At 44.4% G+C, this 20,903-nt stretch overlaps 2 protein-coding genes and 1 non-coding gene across 8 annotated transcripts in view; 2 read left to right on the plus strand and 1 right to left on the minus strand.

Moving 5' to 3' along the window:
* Nucleotides 1-14: 14 nt before the first annotated feature.
* On the minus strand, nucleotides 15-10,390 carry DFFA (DNA fragmentation factor subunit alpha). The gene is made up of 6 exons (XM_086344458.1): nucleotides 10,221-10,390; nucleotides 8,232-8,390; nucleotides 6,140-6,282; nucleotides 2,385-2,574; nucleotides 2,026-2,174; nucleotides 15-1,114 (listed from the first exon to the last, which is right to left on the minus strand). Exons 1-6 carry the CDS (start codon nucleotides 10,354-10,356, stop codon nucleotides 902-904), a joined length of 990 nt encoding a protein of 329 aa, XP_086200584.1. The 5' UTR covers nucleotides 10,357-10,390; the 3' UTR covers nucleotides 15-901.
* LOC147356632 (small nucleolar RNA SNORD77) lies at nucleotides 527-587 on the plus strand. Its single transcript, XR_015143902.1, has one exon. It is a non-coding gene; the product is annotated as a small nucleolar RNA SNORD77 (small nucleolar RNA).
* A 34-nt stretch (nucleotides 10,391-10,424) lies between the features above and the next one.
* The window catches only part of PEX14 (peroxisomal biogenesis factor 14), a 144,568-nt gene continuing 134,089 nt past the window's right edge, over nucleotides 10,425-20,903 (plus strand). Inside the window, exons 1-2 of one of the 6 annotated variants that reach the window (XM_086344450.1) lie at nucleotides 10,547-10,659; nucleotides 12,407-12,539. In XM_086344450.1, the coding sequence (XP_086200576.1) occupies nucleotides 12,504-12,539 (36 nt within the window). In that variant the 5' untranslated portion in view covers nucleotides 10,547-10,659; nucleotides 12,407-12,503. Of the gene's footprint in view, nucleotides 10,660-12,406; nucleotides 12,540-20,903 lie in introns of those variants that run through there. The other 5 variants (XM_086344456.1, XM_086344455.1, XM_086344453.1 and 2 more) reach the window with 5 other exon arrangements.

The raw sequence follows: 20,903 nt of genomic DNA on the forward strand, positions 1-20,903 counted from the left end.
CCTGGAGTCGTATCTCACAGAGATCGATTTAATGACCTTTTTATACCCCCTGCTGATAAAACATATTAGAAAACTGAAAAGTTTCACAGTGGTAATGGATATAATTTCACAATACTGAATTAGATATTAGAAATGGTGAATTAGACTCTCTGTATGTCCCTATGCTCTGCAAATTTAATATGTGCCTTTAAACATACAAAAAAATTCATTAACTTGAGAAACAAGTTTGTGGCCATAATCAACACCGATGCATCACCTTCTCTACCATTACTTGTGTTTAAAATTCTGCAGTTCTATCTTTAGAATAAGAATTGTGCATCTGGGCTTCCGTGACGGTCCAGTGGTTAAGAATCCACCTTCCAATGCCTGGGGTTCGGGTTTGATCACTGGTCAGGGAGCTAAGATCCAACATGCTTCGGGGCCAAAACACCAAAACATAAAACACGAGCAGTGTTGGAACAAATTCAATAAAGACTTTCAAAATGGTCCACGTCAAAAAAAAAAAAGGAAAAGAATAGTAGGTTCATTACTATGATGGTTGCATAGATTATATCATGAAAGAGATATACCATTTGTCTGATGTAGAAGGAAAAGAAAAAAAAAAGGATAGTTGGTCTGAAACATGACAGTTTCTTTTCCATGCCCTTCACAACTACTATTACACAGAGAACATATGAACTTGCAATTAGAGGAGCTGGTGGAACCTTATGGTTCAATATGTAAAGAAAGCTGGAATGGCTTTTCTGAAGAAGACCCAAAGCCCATCTTCTAGTCTGTTCCAGAACATTCTGAAAGGCAGGGGGCAGAGGAGTATGTAAGTAGCTATAATGATTAGGCTAAAGGCATTTACTGACACTGACACGAAACCCAAGGTTTTCTTTGGCATGTTGCTGGCCACCAGCTACATGGGGTCTCGTCTGGTTCGTTTGGGGTTCTCCATGTCTCCAGGCAGTGAACTCGTCCTTGCTGAAATGCTCCTCAGAGAACGCAAGCTCTGCACCTGCTGGAGGCGTAGGCTAAGTTCCTGATTACAGGCCTGTTGAACGGCTTCCGTCTTCTTTAGGTCCCAGTTCAAAGCAACAGCCAGTGCTTTAGGGTCCTCCTTGGCAACCAACTGTGGTAAGAAGAAGAATCATTGAAAACCAGCCCCTCTGCTGCTCTCGCGATTTTCTTTAGGGGAGGTGAGAGTCGGCAGTGTCAGTCTCTAGCTTTATGCTGAGATGCCAGGTTTCCTTCCTATTAAGCCGTCACAGGCGTCTGCTCACCGTACAACAACAACAGGAAAGGACCTCTAGAGAGCAGTTTACTTGGAGCATAAAGTCCTCCGCTCACAGGAAATTTAGCCAAGTTCAATTCAGTACAGCCTCTTTCCCTTCTAGCTACACTGAGGTAGTGCTGGGGACAGGGACAAGGAGGAGCACCCACTCTGATGGGTTCCCTTCTAGTTCCCTGGTCTGAAAGTCAGTACAAGATGACCCCGTTGCACAGGTCCTTCGCAGGAATATTTCATGTACCTCTGGGCCTGTGGATCTTTTTCAACCACTGGCAGATGCATCTCAGAAGCCTGAGTCCTGTAACTCCTCCCTGTCAGAATCAGACATTTCATTACCTACTCTGGACTAGAGAATAAGATTGGATGATCTAAGAGAGTGCATCCATTTTGTTTAAGATTTAGATTATGTGAGACATTTGCAAACGCTTTGCGTGTGGTGGTTTAGTTGCTAAGCCGTGTCCAACTCTTGGGACCCCATGGATAGGGAAGCCTGACAGGCTATAGTCCATGTGGTTCTCCAGGCAAGAATACTGGAGTGGGTTGCCATTTCCTTCTCCAGGGGTTCTTCCCAACCCAGGAATCAAACCCAGGTCTCCTGCATTGTAGGCGGATTCTTTACCAACTGAGCTACAAGGGAAGCTTTGCATGTAATATTAGGCAAACTGGAAGCTATGATTCAGGGTCTGCAGAGGTGAAAAAACCCTGATACAAGTGTCTCCCTGCAAAGGTCAGGGTCCCTGGTGCTCGCCCACCTCCAGATCCTGACTAGACAAACTCAGCTCTGGGGCAGGTTTCTCCTTCAGCGCCAAGAGGATCTGGCTTGCAGGCGTAACTTCGGAGGAGCTCTCTCTAATGCCTGTGTCAACAGCATCGCTCTCGTCCCCAAGGTCAGCTCTGGACTCTGCAAAGCAGATGTGAGATAGAGGACACATCAGCATGCCACGCGCACACACAGCCACCCCAACAACCAGCCAGAGCAATCAGGCGAGCAGATAGCAGCCTGCCATCTTAGAATACCCACAGCTGTGCCATCACTCTTCTTGAGCACACGGGAAGCATCTGGCTCGCTCTCAAGGAAAGGCTCCTACCGAGATCTCAGCACAATGCCTACCTTGCTGCTTCGACAAGATGCCACCTTCCTTCTCCAAAGCCCGAAGGTAAAGTTCCAGGAGCTGCCTGGACTGACGGGCTTCCTCTCTCTGGTCAAGCACCTGCTGGAGGGTGTTCTGGAGCCCCTGGACTGCCACATGACTTTGGCTGAGTTCCTGAGCCAGCTCCGAACACGGGACATCAATGAGCATCTGACAAACAAATACGGGCTTTAAGACATCTGAAAGTACTTTCCGAACATGATGTTATGTCTCTCAAATGCATCAATTTCAAAGACTCATTTCATCTAGTTCCCAAAGTTACCCAATATGGCTGCCTGAGAGTTAGGAGTGATGTGCTGTGCTGCACTAAGTCTCTTCAGTCATGTCTGGCTCTTGGCGACCTCATGGACTGTAGTCCTCCAGGCTCCTCTGTCCATGGAATTCTCCAGGCAAGAATCCTCTTGCAGGGGATCTTCCTGACTGAGGGACTGAACTTGCGTCTCTTAAGTCTCCTGCACTGGCAGGCAAGTTCTTTACCACTAGTGCCACCTTGGGAAGCCCGAGAGTCAGGAGAGAGGCACGTAACTTTTTCAGTTTCCCTCTGGTGAAAGAATTAGGAAAATGTTGCCTTTAGTACCTTATTAAAAACAAAACAGGATGTCCCTGGTAGTCTAGAGGTTAAGACTCTGCACTCCTACTGCAGGGGGCTCAGATTCGATCCCTGGTTGGGGCACTAAGATCCCACCTGCTGCACTCACTATGCACCACCGAGAAAACAGACGTAAAACGCTTAGGACAGAAAGTGACAAGGAGGGCTGCAGGAGTTTGTGAAAGGCTTCTTTGAGGAGCCACTTTATAAGTTACCCTTAACTTTGATATTGCATCCATTTTTGAACAAGTAATATTAATACACATTCATAAGGTCCAACATTTAAGAGGCACAAACTTTGTGAGTGAAGTACTAGTATTACCACCATTTCATAGATGAGGAAAACGAGGCAAGAGCAGTTAATAACTTTGCAAGGATCAGTGTCAGTGCTAATCCTTAGGATCCTGTGCTCTTCCCTTCTCTCCCTTCCATTCTCGCTCCCCATGGTTCCTTTACCTGCCATTTTTCTCCTACCTGCCATGTGGCTAGCCTCTGCAAGCTCCTGTCCTAAGCTTCCCCGTGCAGAGTCTAGCTGCCAGGGCTGGGTTCACTTGTATTCCAGCATCCCTGTTCTGGTGAGGACTGTTATGCCCTTTATCCTAAGGGTATCATAATTTGCTAGTCTGTTGGGATGGGAAGGGATCTCATGACCCCTTTCTGTTTCTTAAAGAAGAAAAAACCAAAGAAGAAAAAAATTCCTGCCTTTCCTTTGCCTGGCCCCAACCTTTCCATGGCAGGTACCTCTTGTTCTTCAGTTTCTTTCTGTGTCCCCTCTTGGGACCTGCCAATGTTTCTCAACTAAACTTCTATGAATTTATTCTATGGACAAGCACGTGTGCAAAATGACACTGGTCTAAGTTTTTTTGCAGCACAGACTGAATAGCGAGACTGATAACAACATGCATGTCCCCCACTGGGGAGACTCATTAAATGAGTTATGGTGGGACTTCCCAGATGGTCCAGTGGCTAAGAGTCTGCTTTCCCAACACAGGGGGCTTGGGTTCAATCCCTGGTCAGGAAACTAGGCCCCAAATGTTGTAACCAAGAGTTCACATGCCTCGACTAAAGATCCTGCATGTCACTATTAAGACCTGGCTCAGCAAAATAAATAAATAGAAAAATGTAGGCATGAAATGGAATACTATGCAGCGATGAAAAAGAACAAGGTATCTTTTGTAAAGTGATCTGGAAAACTTTCCAAACTTCTTTGAAACAGAAAGTGCAAAGTGTGATGAAAGTGGAAGAGGAGGACATGTATATGTAATTGTATATAAAATGGGCTTCCCAGGTGGCTCAGTGGTAAAGAATCCACTTGCCAATGTAGGAAACTTGGGTTCAATCTCTGGGTTGGGAAGATCCCCTGGGGTAGGAAATGGCAACCCACTCTAGTATTCTTGCCTGGTAAATTCCATGGACAGAGGAGCCTGGGGTTGCAAAGAGCTGGTCACGACTGAGCGAGAGCATATATAAACTATCTCTGGAATGGGAAACTGGCAGACTGGCTGTCTCCAGGAAGGAAAGCTGGGTGGCTGGGGACAGAAGTCAGACTTTTTCTGTATATCTGTTTTTTCCAAACAGCTTTATTGAGATATAGTTCACACAGCACACAATTCACTGATTGAAGCATATAAGTAAGTGGAGTTTAGTAAAATGAGTGTGCTTTTTTTGTGATTGTGCAGTCACAGCCACAGTCTTAGAACACAGTCACCAGTCCAGAAAAAACTGTACCCATCAGTAGTTACTCTCCTTCCTACTCACAGTCTCCAGAAACCCAACCCCCAGGCAACCACTAATCTACCGTCTACCTCTACAGACTTGCATAGTTTGGCTATTTCATAAAAATGCTATCATGACATCTGTGGCCTTTCATGTCTGGCTTCTTTCATTTAGCCCAATGTTTTCAAAGTTTCTCCACGTTATTGTCATTGTTAGGTGCTAAGTCCTGTCCAACACTTTGCAACCCCATGGACGGTAGCTCGCCAGGCTCCTCTGTCCATGGGATTCTCCAGGTAAGAGAATTGCCATTCCCTCCTCCAGGGGATCCTCCTGTCCCAGGGATCAAATATGAGTCTCCTGTACTGCAGGCAGATTCTTTACTGTCTGAGGCACCAAGGAAGCCTAATGTATTAATACTTCATTCCTTCCTATGGCTGAATAAAATATTCATTATTTGGATAGACAACATTTTATTTATTCATCAGCTGATAGACATTTGGTTTGTTTTATTCTTGGCTATGTCTCTTGGATTTTGAACCATGTGAATGTATTAGTATTATTTATTCAAAATAAATATACGAAGATTAAAAAATAACCAAAAGGTCATCTCCTTCAAGGAGACTTCCTTGATCTCCCAATCTAGAGTAGCCCCCACCATCTGGGCACACTGCTGGTTTCGTCCACCTCCTTCCACCAGAATTTGAGTTTCATCAGAGCAGGGACTGTGTCTGGCTTGTTCACCACTGTGGGTGGTAAGCTGCTTCAGTTGTGTCTGACTCTTTGAGATCCCATGGACTGTAGCCCACCAGGCTCCTCTGTCCATGTGGATTCTCCAGGCAAGAATCCTGGAGTGGCTTGCCATGCCCTCTTCCAGGGCGTCTTCCTGACCCGGGGATTGAATCCAGGTCTCCTGCATTGGTAGGCGGGTTCTTTTCCACTGCCACAACCGGGGAAGCCCTGTAACCCTGTGCAAAGAACTATGCCACACACAGGGGAGGGGCTCAATAAGTATTTTTCTGAATTACCACATACTATTTTTACCCCAATTTTACTGGAGAGGAAACATAAGCAGAGAGGGTAAGTGACTGGCTACAGTCTTTGTGATGGAGCTGAGATTTAATTCACATTCTTTAGCAGTACCTCCTTGTCCCACCCCTTGGGCCTAAATAGTCTACGTGGGGCTGTGGCATCTGTATTTTTTAAAAAAAGCTCCACTGGTGATTCTGATGCAGAGTGAGGAGTAAAAAATTTCTACTCCAGCAAGAGAATTAGAAAAATGAAGAACCTTGGCTGTCATCTGAGAACTACTTAAAAATGAAGGAATAATGAAATTATGGTGGCAAGATGCGTGGAAAGTAGGCCACGGAGGGCAGCAGAGGCCAGATGAGTGTGGCTGCAGAGGAGGCTCACCTGGAGCTCCTCCTCGGACAGCAGGATGATGCTGGATAGGTCTTCCTTCAGCTGCCTGGCCACGTTTTTCCACTTCAACCCTGCCCCGCTGTCTGTTTCATCTCTGTCGAAGGACTCTTGGGTAATCCAAGCGGTACCTCCATCTGATACAGGAAGAAAATGCCAGTTAAGAGTCAGATTAACCTGCAGTGCTCTTTTCACTTCCTCCCCCAACTCAGACCTCCAGGATGTCAGCACGTCCTTCCGACCGACCATTTAGAATAATTTCGATGCTGAAGGAAGCACCTTTTCTCAGGGATTCATGGGAAAACCAATCCCCATCTAGGGCCTTAACTTTCCCACTTGTTCTATCTTCCATTTATTTCTGTGTGAAACTGCTCTGTATTCTTTTATGGAAAGCCACTTAAATCCAGTGTACGGTCATGCATACCCAGGGTGCCACCGTGCTTCCCTTTAAGTTAGTTTTTTGTCTATTTCCGTATCCAAAAATGTTTTTCCTCATCAGCATCTCTCTGTGCTTGGGGATGGGTCTGTCTCTCTCTTTTTAAACTTTTTATTTTGCATTGGAGTATAGCTGATTAACAATGTTGTGATAGTTTCAGGTGGACAGCAAAAGGACTCAGCCGTACATGTATTTGTCCTCCCCCAACTCCCGATCCAGGCTGCTACATAACACTGAGCAGAGTTCCCTGTGCTGTACAGTAGGTCTTTGTTGGCTATCCATTTTAAATACAGCAGTGTGAACATGTTCATCCCAAACTCCCTAACTGTCGGGATGAGTCTCATTCTTTTTTTTTTTTTTAATTAAATTGTTTGGCAGCACAGGGTCTTAGTTGCAGCATTGGGGATCTAGTTTTCTGACCAGGGATCTAATCCAGGCCCCCTGCATTAGAAGCTTGGAGTCTTAGTCACTGGATCACCAGGAAAGTTCAGGTCTCATTCTTGACTGGAGGAGCTGCAGCCACTATTTGCTGTCTCTAGGGCCCGAGTAAAAAGGTGGTTGGGAAAGTCATTGCTGAAGGGTGATTTCCACACTTTGGTGGCCTGGGCACTCTCCTCAAGACACTTCTTTAGCTCTCTGATCCTTGCTCATCCGTATTAGTTCCCTCTGTATTGCTGGTGAGGATGACGGTAATGATAGTGACAGGGAGTATTGATTTATCTGACTGTATGCCAGATAAGCCCCACTCCAGTACTCTTGCCTGGAAAATCCCATGGACGGAGGAGCCTGGTGGGCTGCAGTCCATGGGGTTGCTAGGAGTCGGACATGACCGAGCAACTTCACTTTCACTTTCCACTTTTATGCATTGGAGAAGGAAATGGCAACCCACTCCAGTGTTCTTGCCTGGAGAATCCCAGGGATGGGAGAGCCTGGCGGGCTGCCGTCTGTGGGGTCACACGGAGTCGGACATGACTGAAGCGACTTAGCAGCAGCATGCCAGATAAGATGTAAATGCTTTCTATCAGTGGCTCTTTCCTGGGAGTGATTCTGCTCACCACACACCTGCAGACACGTGACAATATCTAGAGGCATTTTGGGTTGTCACAATTAAGGTGAGGAGACGCTACTGGTACCTAGTGGGTAAAGGCCAGCAATGCTGCTAAGTATCCTACAATGCACAGGACAGCACCCCCACAACAAAGAATTTCCTGGCCCAACATGTCAACAGCATTGTTGAGAAGCCCTGGCTTGATATGTACTATGTTCTCGCATCCTTACAACAACCCGAGGAGACAGGTACTATAACTACTGTCTCAATAAGGGGCTGAGAAGTTAGATAATTTGCTCAGGGTCACGTGACTATTAAACGGCAGAGCTGGGATTCAGACCAGGTAGTTTGACCCTATCTGTGCCCCAGATCTCTCTGCCCTGCTGTGTTTTAGTTGCTGTGGGTCTGTGAGTTACTTGAGACCTGACTCCATCTCATTCATCTTCATCCCCCGACTCAGCGTCACTCTGGCATACAGAAGGTGCTCAGTAATGCTTGCTGCATAAATGCTGAAACAGCCAGCCAAACAGCAACCAGGTGCCGCGTGTAGTAAAGTACATCACGATGGAGGGTATACTGTATATACGGCCAGCATTTCTTACCTGAATTGTGTGTCCACTTCTCATTCCCAGCCAATACCACAAACTTAGTATTGGCAGGAAGACATAGGAAGTAATCATCATCATCCACTATGGTGCCATCCTCTGCCAGGACCAGGGTTACTGATGCCAGGGACTTATCAATGGCCAGAATGTCACAAGCTGAGAGGAATAAAATGTTTGGCAATTGACAAATATCCATAGGGAAATTATATCTGTTCTGTACTCAATATGTATGCCCCCAGAGCCTAGAAAAATCCCTGGTAGCTAATAATAACTATGATGACCACTAATACTAATATAACATTTACCATGTGCCTGGTACTATACTAAGTGCTTTTCATATACAGTACTTAATTTCATAACAATCCTGTGGTAGATACTATTGTTACTCCAATTTTTACAGATGTCAAACCCAACACTCAGAGAGGTTAAGTAACTTGCTCAAGGTCACACAGTAAGTAACTGGCATTTAAACCCATATAGTCTGGCTCTTGAAAACGTTTTTTATCCAGCTACTCAATATCCTCATTAGGAGGCACTCGATTCTTTCCTTGGATGAACAACCAACAAAAGTCTGATTTGATTCTTTGAGAATAAGCGCCTTTCGTTCATTTTCTCAGTGGTCTAAATTACTCAAATTCTCCCATGTGTCCAGAGAAAAAGAAAATTTTAAAAAAGAAAGAAAAAAATACTTTATGTTCTTGCAGTATTTCACAGTCTTACTAACCTATAGGAAAGAATAAAGGAGGCAGAAGACAGAAGATTGTAACAGGAACTTTTCATCTGTGTGATCAATGGGCAAGAGGTTTTGTCCAGGGCAGGTCTGTACTTGCCTAATGATGGCAATGCCTAAAATGCTAATGGGACTAGAGCACGCAGAAAAGTAGCCGAGAGACTACAAATATCATCAGGCAATATCGTCTTGCACCCAGCAAACCTTTCACAGGCCGAGCTCCAAACCCTGCAGAGGCCGAGCTCCAGAAACACAAGCACTTATATGGGCCTCTGTGCCAAGTGCATCCAGCCACTGCACTAAAGGGGCACTAAAACTTAAGAACCCTCACTCCAAGAAAAATTATGTAAACACTTATATGGCAAAAGCTATGTCACTGAAGCATTTAGAGTGCTTTGGTTGTTTCTGTGTCTCTGAAAGACTTCTATCGGATACCGGCTAGGCTGAGTGACTCTGGGAGAAGCTCTGAACAGGCAGACATACATACACCTTCACTACCTGCCTAGGGATGACTCACACGTTTAACCTCAAGAACTTTTTTCGGTAAACAGTTTATTGCTACAGGCTAATAACTTGTAAGTCATTTGAATATATCATCTCCTTGGAGAGTCCCAACAATTCAGTGAAGCAGGGCTGGAAATACAGCCACTTTGCCGATGAGAAAATTGGGGATCAACAGATGGTTACCTGCAAGGTCAGGCAACTAGTAACAACAGTATGAGGCTCAGAACTTTTGAAAGCTAGGTCACTCACAGCAGCTGTTCCTTGTCTGGACCTCTGGGACGGTGGGTAGCGGCTCCCTCTTTACCGCACAGGTACCTGCTAGAGCTGACGGTGGAAACCCGCCCCCATCTCGCTGTAGGCTCACCTGGGGGCCCCAGTACCACCTTAGGGAGCCCGAGTGGCAGGACTACACCAGGCTTGGTTCGATCCACAATCTGAGTCACCGGAGGCAAGACACCGAAGTAGAGTCTGTTTTAATTCATTTGCATATTGCTTCCCGTCTGCCTTTCCACCATATGAATCTCACATAAAGTAAATTAAGTTAAAACGCTTGGCACAAACGCTGTGAAACTGATAAGTCGCTATACCCACGTGAGTCATATCTGTCCCAAGGCTCCTCCACCTGAGTTACAAGAAGCCCCAAGTCGTCTTTCTTGATCTCGGTTAGCCCCGCTGGCCATCCTCACCCTGCCCTTGGCTCCCTTCAGCCCGGGCTCCAGCCCTCCAAGCCCTCGCCCCGGTCCCGTGCCTACCTTTGTTCCTCAGCTCCTTGAGGCAAGAGGCCGCCACGCCGTGCTGTTCCCGGCTTTTGTTGCGGCGCAGCAAACACTGCTTTAGAGCCCGGATCTCGCCGGGTTCCGGAGCTGCAGGGCCGCCGGGGACCTCCATCCTCTTCAGGGTGGGACCAGACCGACTAGAAGTCAGGGAGGCGGGGACGCCGGAGTCCTCCCCAGTTCCATCCCCCACGGCATGCCGGGAAATGTAGTTCTCTTCGTAGCAAATCACGCGTCGGACCAAGGCACGCCGGGAGATGGAGTTCTAGCTGCTCCTAATCACCTGCGGCTCACGGGGGCATGCCGGGAGCTGTAGTCTGTGGGTTCAAAGCCAACTTAGGTCGCGCAATTCAGTCCAGGAGGTGTTTTTGTTTTCCTACGTTATATTAAGGAGTTGCATTTGCCCGTTCAAAATGAGGTCAGTAGGGGGTAATTTTTCAGTATGATGGACACGCGTGTATATTTCCTTGAATTATTTCCTTGAACTCTTTCTTCCATGTATGTTGTTTAGTTGCTAAGTCGTGTCCCACTCTTTTGGGAACCCCTGGACTGTAGCCCGCCAGGCTTCTCTGTCCATGGGATTTCCCAGGCACGAATACTGGAGTGGGTTGCCATTTCCTTTCCCAGGGGATCTTCCCCACCCAGAGATCGAACTGGGGTCTCCTGCATTGCAGATTCTTTACCGCTGAGCCTACTCTCAAAGAGTAGGACAGGACTGAGCGAATGAACTGAACTAAGCCGACTGGGAAGCCTCTTTTGCATATATAGATGCATGATATTAATACTTAAAGCAGTGTCATTTTACTTTGTACTGTTTGTTTTTCCTTTCCAACCTGAAAAGATCTACAAAATGTCCCAAACTTCACGCTGATTCGAAGGAAATCTGTTTTAAAAATTGATGACTGTAGTTTTCAGTCTTGCTGAAGACATAACAGAGAAGCACAAAATACTCCCACATTTCCACGCATTCGATTCTCTGCTTCAGATCTGTAGATTGGGTTGGAACCTCGGAATGAAATGCTTAAATGTTAGGTTAAACATTATAATCTCAAATCAGAGAGAAAAGGGGAAATCTCATCACTGTTGAGATTGTCCAGATGCTGCTTGACAACATATTTGTCCTTGTTCTAATACTGCTACTTAGGGAAAAGTCTGTGTTTTTCACTCCTGAAAAATCAACACTTAAGATTGAAATAATACAAAAAATATCAAAAAGTTTCCTGGCTTAAAAGGGGGGCATTTTATATAAACAAGGAATAATTTGTTATTCCTGTTATTCCTGGCCTGCTGCAGTCCATGGGGTCGCAAAGAATCGGACACGACCCAGCGATTGAACTGAACTGAAGGAATAATTATCAGCCTGTATTAATTCAGGGTCAATCCCTTTAATATTTTATTAAAGGAAATCAGATATTATCTCATAAGAAAAATACATTTAAAACAGTGTTTGGTAGGAAGAATTGTTAACTGAGGCAATGCTTTTGAATACGCCATCACTGATCAAACACAACTGCGATATGAACTGACTGATATTTCTAATGTATACAGCTCTTTCGTGCATGTAATGTCACAATTGGCTTAAAATCTAACAACTCAACCACTATAAAGTAATAAAGGTTCGTAGAAGCCTTACCTCTCCCAAAAGCACTCGCCTTCTGAGTTCTTCTAAAAGACCTGCAGACAGTTATCGGACTCCTGTCTCCAAGATGTTTTAATTATGTGAGTGTGTGTGTGTTTGTGTGTGTGAGTGTGTGTGTGTGTGTATTTGGCCTGGACTTGAGAGCAGGAGTTGTCTTTTATCTTATTTCTCACACCTACCAAGCAGCCAATAGTAAGCACTCAACAAATGGTACTGAACCAAATCATCAATTGATTAATTAATTTCCAAGTCTCTTCACATTGATTAATTAACTACTTAGCGTGTCCCTACATGGGCTGCTGTCTATGGAGTCGCAGAGTCGGACACGACTGAAGCGACTTAGCAGCAGCATATGTGCCCATGGGCAGAGATTTAATTCAGTAAGTATAATACACATATAAGAAAGCAAAGGATAGACTTCGGTTTTGCTGTAAAAGGAGAGACTAAATGGAAATAGCGCATGTTGACCTTGTGGTGGGAGTTCCCCTCTTCTCCCACAGTGACCTGCCCCAACCCCCATCGACAGCTCAGTTCCGGCTACTTTAGTCTGGGCAGAGAGCGAGAGCGAGGGCGCTTGGGAGAAGCCTCGCCCCACGGCGATAGATTAGTCAGGCCTCAAAAAGATGGCGTCCTCGGAGCAGGCTGAGCAGCCGAGCCAGGTAAGGGGAGTGGGGTTGCCCAGTAGTGGTGGCGGGGACCCCCGCTGGAGTTGGGGGGGGGTGGCTTGGCGGGTGGCTGGGAGCCCGGTGGGGATCCTGAGCCTCGGAAACAGGCGCCCGCGACCGCTAGCCACCTCCGGGGTCCCGCCCCTCTCCAGGTCCTCGCCGCCCGGCCCCTCCCCCGGTGACCCCTCTTTGACCACATTCCCGAGCCGGGGCTCGGAGGCGCCCGCGGCCCCCCCCCTTCTCGCCTGCCGGCCCCTGGGGTCCCACTTGTGCTTGGCTGGAGCGGTGGCGGGACCCTTAAGAAATCCCCCAGCCTTGAGCTGCGAGGGCTCCTGCTTGAGAGCGGTGAGAGGCTGGATCGTTCCCGGCCGTTCCGTCCCGGGAGGGGCCTGACTCCCTCAGGGTTCCCACTTCCCCGCAGCCTCAGCCTCCCGGGCCACCCTGCTGCCAGCCTCTTCGTTTTCAGTCACCTTTGCGCTTCCCCTGCTAAGTTGGAGGGTGGGAAATATACTTGGACTCTCAGTGCGTTGGTAGGAAGGGGACTCATTGTAAACAACAGACGCCACTGAGCTAATGGCTGGTAATCTGTCCTTGCTGCCCAGTTTGGTTTTCTCAGCCAGACTCCAGCCTTTCAGTCATAGGTGCAGCCAAATCCCACTCCAGTTCGGGGACCTTGAAAGTGCTCACTCCTGTTAGGAAGCAGTGGATGATAAGGCTTCTGAAGGCGTTTGTAGTCCAAAGGTGGGGTGGACTGGGGGTAAGCGGTACTTTACAATTACTGAGTGTGTGCCATCATGCCGAGGACAAATTACGCTTATTATCTCGTTTAATGCTCATTACAACCCTTATGAAGTACAGGCTATTAAGCGCCATTTTGCAGGGTCTGTAACGAGCCTGATTAAGCCTGGATTTGTGTGTGACTCCACTAGTTAGTCCTGCACGTGTAAGTTTAGTTAGGATTGGACAGAGGAGGAAGAAAATGGTGTCAACCTGGACTCATCTTCATTTCTCACCTCCTTGAAACACCTGTGGACTTTTCAGCCGCCTACTGGTATTTCACTTCCTTCCTTGGCAGAAGAATACCACTTAGTGTTTCTTATTACTCTTTCATTCTTTATGATAAGTCCATTACAGGAATTGCACTTAGAGAAGTAGCGTGTTCCCCAGACCAGCTTCCGATAGCGAAGCGAATGATTCAGAGAGATGTCTGCATTGTAAAACATGAGAAATAAAGAGGGCTGCTTTGGTCTTCTCACTGTCGAAAATTCTGGAGTGTGGGGAGTGTCCTGAGTTGGAGGGTGTGGGACTCTTCATTCTTGCCTTAACCCACTTAGCTTGCTAACATACCGAGGTTCCTCGGAATCTGGGCTTCTCTGAACTCTTATATATTAGGAATGCCTATAGGCTGGGATTAAAGGATGCCAGAACGTGTAATTTTCCTGTAACTGTGAAGGTTTCTAGAATTTTTGCCACTGGGAGGCTTTTTAGCACCCAGGGAGTCCTTTGGTTCTAGAAATTGTCTTCTCTGTGCACGTGGACGGGATCGAAGGTCCTGAAGGGGATTTTGGCTGGCCTCTGTTTGGTTTTCAACTCTGCTTCTCCTTTGCCCTCCTTTCCAAAGCTGGTAGAGATGGGATTGCATCAGAACATGCTGGCAGACTGGGGCAAAACTTAAATGTTTCACACCAGATTCTGTCACTGTCTGACAATAAGCTGCAAATGCATGCATTTTAAGTGAACAGTTGCTTCGCATTTCATTTTCTAGTCCTGATCAGTGGTTTCCCCATTTCTCCAGTAAAACACAGTGGAACTGAAAGAACTGTTTGTATATTCCCCCAAACCTGGTTTGGGTGTGAGAAGAACACATCACACCTGTGGGACTGAGCCAGTATTCTGTCTCTTGTAGATAGTTTGTTAGCTTTGTGGCATCAGTCTCTTGTTTTGAAAGATTGAGGGTAGATAACCAGCATTTTCTTTGAAAGGCAGTATAGAGCAGTGGTTAAAAGTATGGACTCTGAAGCCATCCCCACTGGTCTAGAATCCTAGCCCCACTACTTACCAACTGTGTTGGTCTTGGATAAGTTGCTTCTTTGGCCTTAGTTTCCCCATCTGTAAAATAGGAATAATACTAGTGCCTATCTCATAGCACTGGTCTGAGGATTAAATGAATTAACTTGTTTTAGAACAGTGCCTAACATAGTGTGTTATCTGTTAGTATTCCATGTAGTAAACTCTGGAGTTTCACGCACAAGTCATCTAAGCCTTTCCTCAGTCCCTGTTGTAATATTTTTGGGAGTGTGAGTTTTCATATGTTGACCAGAAGTTCACTAAAGTTTTATTTGCTCTTAAGTAATTGCCTTAAAATTTAAAGGAATGCCCTAACTGGTGATTATCCTTGCTGTCCTTTGTAACTTAGATTTCACTGGTATACTTGCTTTTTCATAAGGGTATAATCATTTTATTCTATCTTCAAAACAGTCTGTTGGAATTGCATTTATTGCTTCATACTCTAGTCGTGTTTACTCCACATTACTCTGTTTTGCAAGGCTAATCTCTTATCAAAGTCCCTTTTAGTCTGTACATGTTATGGGCCATAGGAACAGGAAATGTTATCCCTATTTCTGTACTTTCCCACCAGCTTTTCTGTCTCTAGTGAAGAGCAGAGGCATGGTTCAATCCAATGGTTTAATGATTGTTGAGAACTGAGAATATTACGGAATATAGGTTTCCAGTCTGTTCATGTTCACTGGATATAGTTGATTATGGACTGAAAAAACACAGAAGCAGGGAAGGGAGAAGAGTACAGCAAAGATGTTATGGAGAGAAAGGCTTGTTTTCCTGATTGATTTTGGTTTGAACTCCAGCACTCACTCACTCACTCTTGGACTTAACCACTCGACCTGTCTGTGCCTCAGTTTTCTTCTCTGTAAAATAGGAGTGATAATAATTAACCTAGAAGGTTGCTTTGAGGGTTGACTGAAGTTACAGATTTTAAGAGTATGTGGTACATTTTGAGTGCTGATGTTGTGAATGTTAATTTCCTTCTCCAGGTCTCTGCATACAGTTCTGGAAGATTATTGAACTTTTGAATAGCAAGTTCAAACAAGATATTTTGTCCCTCACTCTTATTTTGAGAAGTTTTCAACCTATAGAAAAGTTGAAAGAATAATACAGAGAATTCCTCTGAATCTCTCATAAAAGTGAACGAGATGCATTGTTTACCTTTTGCTGAATTTGCTCTATTTCAGTCTCTTTATATTTTTCTTTTCTTTGGTAAGAATTTGATAGTTACAGACATGGTATTTCATTCAAGAATACTTCACCTTGTCTCTCATAAGAGTAAGGTTATTCTTCTACATAACCATAATACCACTATCACAAAGGAAGTTTGATATTGATAAAATATTATTTATTAATACAGACCGCATTCAAATGTTTCCAATAAAAAACAAATTCAGGATCCAGTCAAGAAATAGGGAGTGCATTGATTTGCCTCTTTAGTATAATTTAGCATGATTCCCTAGCCTTTAAAATTAAAAAAAAAAAACACTTTTTATTGGTGTTTAATATACACCCAGGAAGTCCACCAGTTATGTGTACAGCTTGGTGAATGTTCACAGAGTGAACACAATCCTGTGTAACCAGTACTCAGATCAAGCAATCAAACATAACTGGGACCTCAGAAACCTCTTCAGCATCCCTCCTGTTACTGTCCAGTCCCCAAAACATTGCCCCTATCCTGACTTAATGTCCATATGTTAATAGCTTTTTGAGTGACTGAGTCTTTGTGGCCAAAAGCTTTACCGTGGAATTCAAATAAATGTGTTGTGGTCAGTTTTGACAAATATATATATACCTGTTTAACCACCACCACAGTCAAGATCAAAACAATTCCAGTATTCCCAAACATTCCCTTACTCTGCTTCCCCAGAAAATCCTAGCCTTTGGCCTCTGGGAATCTGAGCTGCTTTTTTATCACTAATAGATTATATTTGTCTCTCCTAGAATTACACGTGAATGTATTCATAATGTATATAATCTTTTGTGTCTCACTTCTTTTGCTCAGAATAGCGTTTGTGAAATTTTATATTGTTGTACATATGGCTTAGCAGTAAAGAGTCTGCCTGCAATGCAGGAGATGTGTGTTTTTTTATTTTTTTTTTATTTTTAAACTTTACAATATTGTATTAGTTTTGCCAAATATCAAAATGAATCCGCCACAGGTATACCTGTGTTCCCCATCCTGAACCCTCCTCCCTCAGGAGATGTGGTTTTGATCCCTGGGTCAGGAAGAAGATCCCGTGGAGAAGGAAGTGGCAACCCACTCTGGTATTCTTCCCTGGGAAATCCCATGGACAGAGGATCCTGGTGGGCTTTATAGTCCATGGCGTTGTAAGAGTTGTACGTGACTGAGCAAACCACCACCACCACCATGTATCAGTAATTCATTACTTTTTGCTAGTGTGTAGTATTCCATTGTATAGGTAAATCAACAGCACAGTTGATCTGTGTACCACTTGAACATTTGGTGTATATTAATTGCCTGTCGTCTAACAATGTTATTACAAATTTAGCAGCTTCATGCAGCACACATGTATTGTCTCACAGTGTCTATGGGTCAGGAGTCAGGACACCATTTAGCTGTGTCTCCCAAGGCAGCAGTCAAGCTGTCTGTCAGGGCTGTGATCGCATCTGAGTCTTGACTGGGGAAGGATTTGCTTCCGAGCTCATGTGGTTGTTGGCAGCATTTGGCTCCTTGTGGACTGCAGTGTGCGAACCCCGTTTTGTCAGCAGCTGTCAGCTAGAGGCTGCCCTCAGCTTCTGCCACATGGGTCTTCCCCAGGCGGCCACTTGTTTCTTCAGAGGTGAATGGATATTACAGTCTTACGTAATGTAACCACATATGTGTAATTACATGTGTTCTGTACAATTACAATTACCATACTATATTGGCCAGAAACCTGTCGCAGTTCCTGCCCACTTTCAAAGGGACAACACAAGGGCATGAATGCCAGGAGATGGGGATCGTGGGAGTCACCTCAGAGACTCTTCCCCACATGGTTGGTTCTAGTTTTGGGCTACTATAAATACTCATGTGTGTTTGTGGAAACATGTTTTCATTTTTCTTGGTAAATACTTCCCAAGTGTAATTGCAGGGTCACATGATAAGTGTATGTTGAGCTCTGTAATAGATTGCGTTCTTGTTTTGTAAAGTTGTCCTTGTTGTTGTTTAGTCACTAAGTCAGGTGTGACTCTTTGTGACCCCATAGACTGCCTGATACCGGTCTTCTCTGACTTCCGGGATTGCCCAGTTTGCTGAGATTCATGCCCATTGAGTTGGTGACACTATCTAACCATCTCATTCTCTGCTGCTTCCCTTCTCCTGCCTTCAGTCTTTCCCAGCATCAGGGTCTTTTCCAGTGAGTTGGCTCTTCACATCAGGTGGCCAAAGGATTGGAGCTTCGGCAAAGTTGTACTGTTCTTCATTCCACCAACAATGTGTGAACGTTCTCATGGCCCCACACCCATACCACCACTTGGTATTGTCTGTCTGTTTTAATTTTAGCCGTTTGAGTGTGTAGCTTGCATGACTGTGTAGTGGTATTTCATTGTGGTTTTTCTTTGCATTTCTGTGATGACGAATAACATTAAGCATCTCTTTTCATGTGCATACTGGTAAAGGCTGAGGTTAATGTTTTTCCCCATGTGAATATCAGTTGTTCCAGCATCATTTGTTGATCTTACCATCTTTGTAAAATAAATTGAAAAATAGTATATAATAGATCACTTTCTAAACTGTCTTCTGTTCCATTTATCCATTACCTATATGCAAATGAAGTTTCTCCTAATGCAAATGAAGTATAGATGACTCATGAGTTTGAACTGCATTGGTCCACTTGGATTTCTTTTTCAATAAATACACAGTACAGTACATAATATACTACAGTTTATGGTTGGTTGAATCCATAAATATGGAGGGCTAACTGATACTGATTTATAGTTTGTGTGTGTGTGAGTAAGAGAGAGAGAGAGAAATCTGTATCTAACTGTCAAGGTAATACTGGCCTATCAGAATGAGTTGGGAATTTTTATCTTTTTTTTTTTTTTTGGCTGTGCCATGCACCTTGCAGGACCTCAGTTTCTAGACAAGGGATTGAACCTGGGCCACAGCAGTTGAAGCCCAGAATCCTAACCACTAGGCAACCAGGGAACTCCCTCACCTTTCTTTTCTACTTTCTGAAGTCGTTTGTGTAAGACTGCTATTACTGGGCACTTGCATGGCAGTCCAGTGGTTAAGACTTGTGCTTTCTGTTTTTCCCCTAGGGTCAGCTTTGACATAATGTTTCTCAAGGAATTTGCTATCATTTCAGTTGTCAAATAAGTTTAAGGTGCTTCATAATATTCCTTTTTTTTTTTCCCCTCAAGGCTTCTTCTTTTTCCCCATTGTGGACCATTTCTGTAGTCTTTATTGAATTTGTTATAGTGTTATTTCCATGTTATGTTTGGTTTTTTGGCCACGAGATCTTAGCTCCCTGACCAGGAATCCAACCTGTATTCCTTGCATTGGAAGGTGAGATCTTAACCACTGGACTGCCAGGGAAGTCCCTCCATTATCTTTTATTTAAAAAGAAGTCAATTATTTATTTTATTTTTGGCTGCTCTGGGTCTTCGTTGCCCTGTGCGGGCTTTCTCTGGTTGCGGCGAATGGGGGCTATTCTTTGTTGTGGTTTTGGGGCTGCTTGTGGTGGTGGCTTCTCTTGTGGAGCACGGGCTGTAGTCACACAAGATCAGTAGTTGTGGCCCTCCTGTATCTTTTAGATGTCTATAAAATATGCAGAGATTTTCCCCTTTTCATTCCTACTATTGGAAAATAGTGTCTTTTTTTTAAATTGATCAATCTGGCTACAGATTTATCAGTCTTAGTATTCCTCAGAAAATCGGTTTTTATTTTATTTATTTTCCTCTGTTGTTTTTAAGTTTTAAATTTTCTTTCTGTTTACTTTGGGTTTCACTTGTTCTTTCTCTAGCTTCTTTTCTAAAGTCACTAACTGAAACTGTAAACTTCCTTCTAAGCACAGCTTTAGTTGCATTCCACAAATTTAAATGTGTTTTCATTTTCATTCAGTTCAGTTCAGTCACTCAGTCGTATCCGACTCTTTGTGACCCCTTCGACTGCAGCACGCCAGGCTTCCCTCTCAATCACCAACTCCCAGAGCTCGCTCAGACTCATGTACATCATGTTGGTGACGCCATCCAACCATCTCATCCTCTGTCGTCCCCTTCTCCTCCTGCCTTCAATCTTTCCCATTATCAGGGTCTTTGCCAGTGGGTCAGTTCTTCACATCAGGTGGTCACAGTATTGGAGCTTCAGCTTGCAGTCCTTCCAATGAATATTCAGAACTGATTTCCTTTAGGATTAACTGGTTGGATCTCCTTGCAGTCCAAGGGCCTCTCAAGAGTCATCTCCAACACCACAGTTCAAAAGCATCAGTTCTTCAGTGCTCAGCTTTCTTTATGGTTCAACTCTCACATCCATACACGATTACTGGAAAAACCATAGCTTTGACTATATAGACTCTTGTCGGCAAAGTTATGTCTCTGCTTTTTAATATGCTGTCAGTTCAGCATATTTTTCTGTAATTATTTTGTCTTCTTGATTAACTCCCTTATTTTGAAAGTGTCCTTGTTTATCATTGGTAATATCTGTTAGTTTGAAGCTGTCTGAGATTAATATTGCCAGTACAGCTTTGTTATGATTAGTGTTTGCATGGTCTATCATTTTCCATCCTTTGGCTTTTGAGCTGTGTGTGTCATTTTGTTTAAAATGGGTTTCTTATGGGCAGTCTATAGCTCAGTCTTGGGTTTTCTCACCACTCAGCCTGACAGTCTCTGCCTTTTAATAGGAGTGTTTCATTTGTACTCAAGGTAAATATGAATGTGGGTGGGTTTAAGTCTGAAGTGAGGTCGCTCAGTCGTGTCCGACTTTTTGCGACCCCATGGACTGTAGCCTACTGGGCTCCTCTGTCCATGGGATTTTCCAGGCAAGAATACTGGAGTGGGTTGCCATTTCCTTCTCCAGGGCATCTTCCCGACACAGGGTTTGAACCCAGGTCTCCTGCACTGTAGGCAGATGCTTTACCTTCTGAGCCACAAGGGAAGCCTTCGGGTTTAAGTCTACCATCTTGCAATTTTTTTTTTCATCTGTTTTTTGTTTTCTCTTTTTTTGTCTTCTCTTGGATTGAATTATTTTTTGGATTTCATTTTATCTCTACTGTTGATTTAGCTGTACCCTACCAAGTTTTTTTTTTTTTTTTTTTTTTTTACTAATTAGTGATTGCTCTAAGGTTTACGTTACTT

Source organism: Bos grunniens, chromosome 16, assembly GCF_055505025.1.
Source record: "Bos grunniens cultivar Pamir isolate PY7600 chromosome 16, Bosgru_T2T1.0, whole genome shotgun sequence".
NCBI classification, from domain to species: domain Eukaryota; kingdom Metazoa; phylum Chordata; class Mammalia; order Artiodactyla; family Bovidae; genus Bos; species Bos grunniens.

Coding starts and splice junctions, on each gene's coding strand:
- DFFA (XM_086344458.1), bottom strand. CDS start 10,356: ATGGAGGTCCCCGGCGGCCCTGCAGCTCCGGAACCCGGCGAGATCCGG. Junction 8,391..10,220: donor CAAGGAGCTGAGGAACAAAG/GTAGGCACGGGA, acceptor TATTCCTCTCAG/CTTGTGACATTCTGGCCATT. Junction 2,175..2,384: donor CATCTTGTCGAAGCAGCAAG/GTAGGCATTGTG, acceptor TCTGCTTTGCAG/AGTCCAGAGCTGACCTTGGG.